The 1,929-nt window shown below is 47.4% G+C and overlaps 1 protein-coding gene across 1 annotated transcript; it reads left to right on the top strand.

Moving 5' to 3' along the window:
• The first annotated feature begins 200 nt into the window (after positions 1-200).
• Positions 201-1,194, top strand: LOC147887266 (uncharacterized). The gene has a single exon (XM_087395001.1). It carries the CDS (start codon positions 483-485, stop codon positions 843-845), a length of 363 nt encoding a protein of 120 aa, XP_087251127.1. The 5' UTR covers positions 201-482; the 3' UTR covers positions 846-1,194.
• The last annotated feature ends 735 nt before the right edge of the window (positions 1,195-1,929 follow it).

The raw sequence follows: 1,929 nt of genomic DNA, 5'->3' as shown, positions 1-1,929 counted from the left end.
CCCTGTCCACTCAATACACAGCCTGCCTGAGGCTGCCTCCCTGTTTGATCCTTCTAGAGCCCGCGAAAAAGTGAGTCATGCCTTCAGACTCACTCTCTGCATCAGCAACGAAAGCGGCTTCTTTACGTCTGTCGGGGAGCGAGCTTGGATATTTATATAAGACTTCAATGACCGACGCTTAGAAGGGCACATCAAGATCTTCTCCAATTCCCTAGTCGCGCCCGGAATCCTTGCCTTTTTAGACGCTAGCATAGTGAGGTCTTGCAGACGTGAAGGGCCAGATCTAGGTTGTCTGCTAGTGAAGATGAGGAAGCATCCTGTAGCTGTCTTCCGCGTCGTTGATCGAACTTCTTAGCGCCCTTTGTACACTCGATTTGAAGCAGCAGTTTGAATCCTGGGCGCTGGACAGGGTGGTTGTACGCCCGCAACGTCATCTAGAATTAGAATCGGCTGTCTAGCTCGTCAAATCCTGTTGTCTGCGGATGGAAACGCCTCAGCAATCAGGTTGTGTTTCTCTGAAACGGCTTCACATTCCAACTAGTCCTCCCCTCCCCTCAGTTACTCATGCTCAGCAGGAAGGTTGTGGCGTCTTGAAGAAACGGAAACTCGCAGATTTTCTGGTGCCGGATGCAAAGTCAATAAGCGAAGAGCCGCACGAACAAAACGACGAATGCACGACTCCGAAAGGGAGAGACCTTGTCGTTTCTGAAGCCTTAGTATGCCCGCCTGCACCGCGAAAGCCCAAATCGAAGGCAAGAAGAAGAACATCGTCGATGGGTCAGAAATTCTTTAGAACTCCAGATTTGGAGCTCTTCTTTTCACCACGAGACGCAACAGAAATGTGACCAAGAGCTAAGTATCTGTATTTCAATGGCAAGCCATGTGGTCGCGGGGAGAGTTAAACCCTCACCTCGTTAAACTGCGTTGATGATTTTGAGAAGAATGTGACAAGGAGACAATTTTGCAAGAAATGCCCTGAAGAAGAGCTGCGTCCGCTGTGTATTGTAAGATGCGAGTCTGAATACGCGTTTAGGTGAGTGATATATATGCAGTTGCAGCAGTGTGGGCTTCAAAGAAGAGCCGATAAGAGAAGGTTAGCTGAAATTATTCTAGATCTGCAAATTAATAGCGGATAAATCCATGTACTTTGCATGTGTATATGAATCTGCAACTGAAGGACTCCTCGGAATTCGAGCAGCACGAAATGATCAATTCCACAAGGTTCTGAATGTGAGGCTACGTGTAATGATCGTTTCAGTATTTGGGTTTCTAATTTTAAGCGCTCTTTCCTCCTACATCTCTTCTTTCGGCTTTTTCGTTCGCATTTCTTGTGAGATCAGGATTCAGGTGGTCGATTTCATTTGCTAAACCCTGATGACAAATGGAGGGCATGCAAGTAGTATTAACAGTGTCTCTCATCGTTAAACAAATCATACGACGTGAAAGCAGCATTTGGTAAGACCTGCGGGGCGCTGCATGTGCACAGAGGTCGTATCAGCGAGGCAACTTCGCCTCTCACGTTATCTGCTCTGCAGTATTTTTAGGTTACAACTTAAGCGAGTTCTACGTCCCCAACCTCAACTTAGGTCACGAAAGTGTCGAGTTCTACAGAACCCATCTCGTGCGAGCGGGCAAATTTACGTCCAAGGTGTGATCTCGCACTCCAATGCTCGTCGTCATGACGGAGATGCAACTGCCAAGATCATAACTTAGCGTTAGTTCCATGTCTAGGCCGTCCTGTCACTGATCAGCAAAGAAAGCAAACATATCCCGAGAATTGGACTACTTGCGTGGACGGTATTAGCCTTGTTATTACAGATGGCAAGATTAAGGCAGACCAGTGCTGAAAATCCATCTCGGACTCTGCAATTTTGCCAAGACTGGGGATGCTTGGACGGAAAATTTGCGCGGCAGTTACAGTCGTTAGAG

This window comes from Dipteris shenzhenensis, chromosome 23 (assembly GCF_047967505.1).
Source record: "Dipteris shenzhenensis isolate YYH24624 ecotype China chromosome 23, Dip_SZ_1.0, whole genome shotgun sequence".
In the NCBI taxonomy this organism is placed as follows: Eukaryota; Viridiplantae; Streptophyta; class Polypodiopsida; order Gleicheniales; family Dipteridaceae; genus Dipteris; species Dipteris shenzhenensis.
Note: the sequence above shows the minus strand (reverse complement) of the source record. Positions and strands in the feature narration are given on the sequence as shown.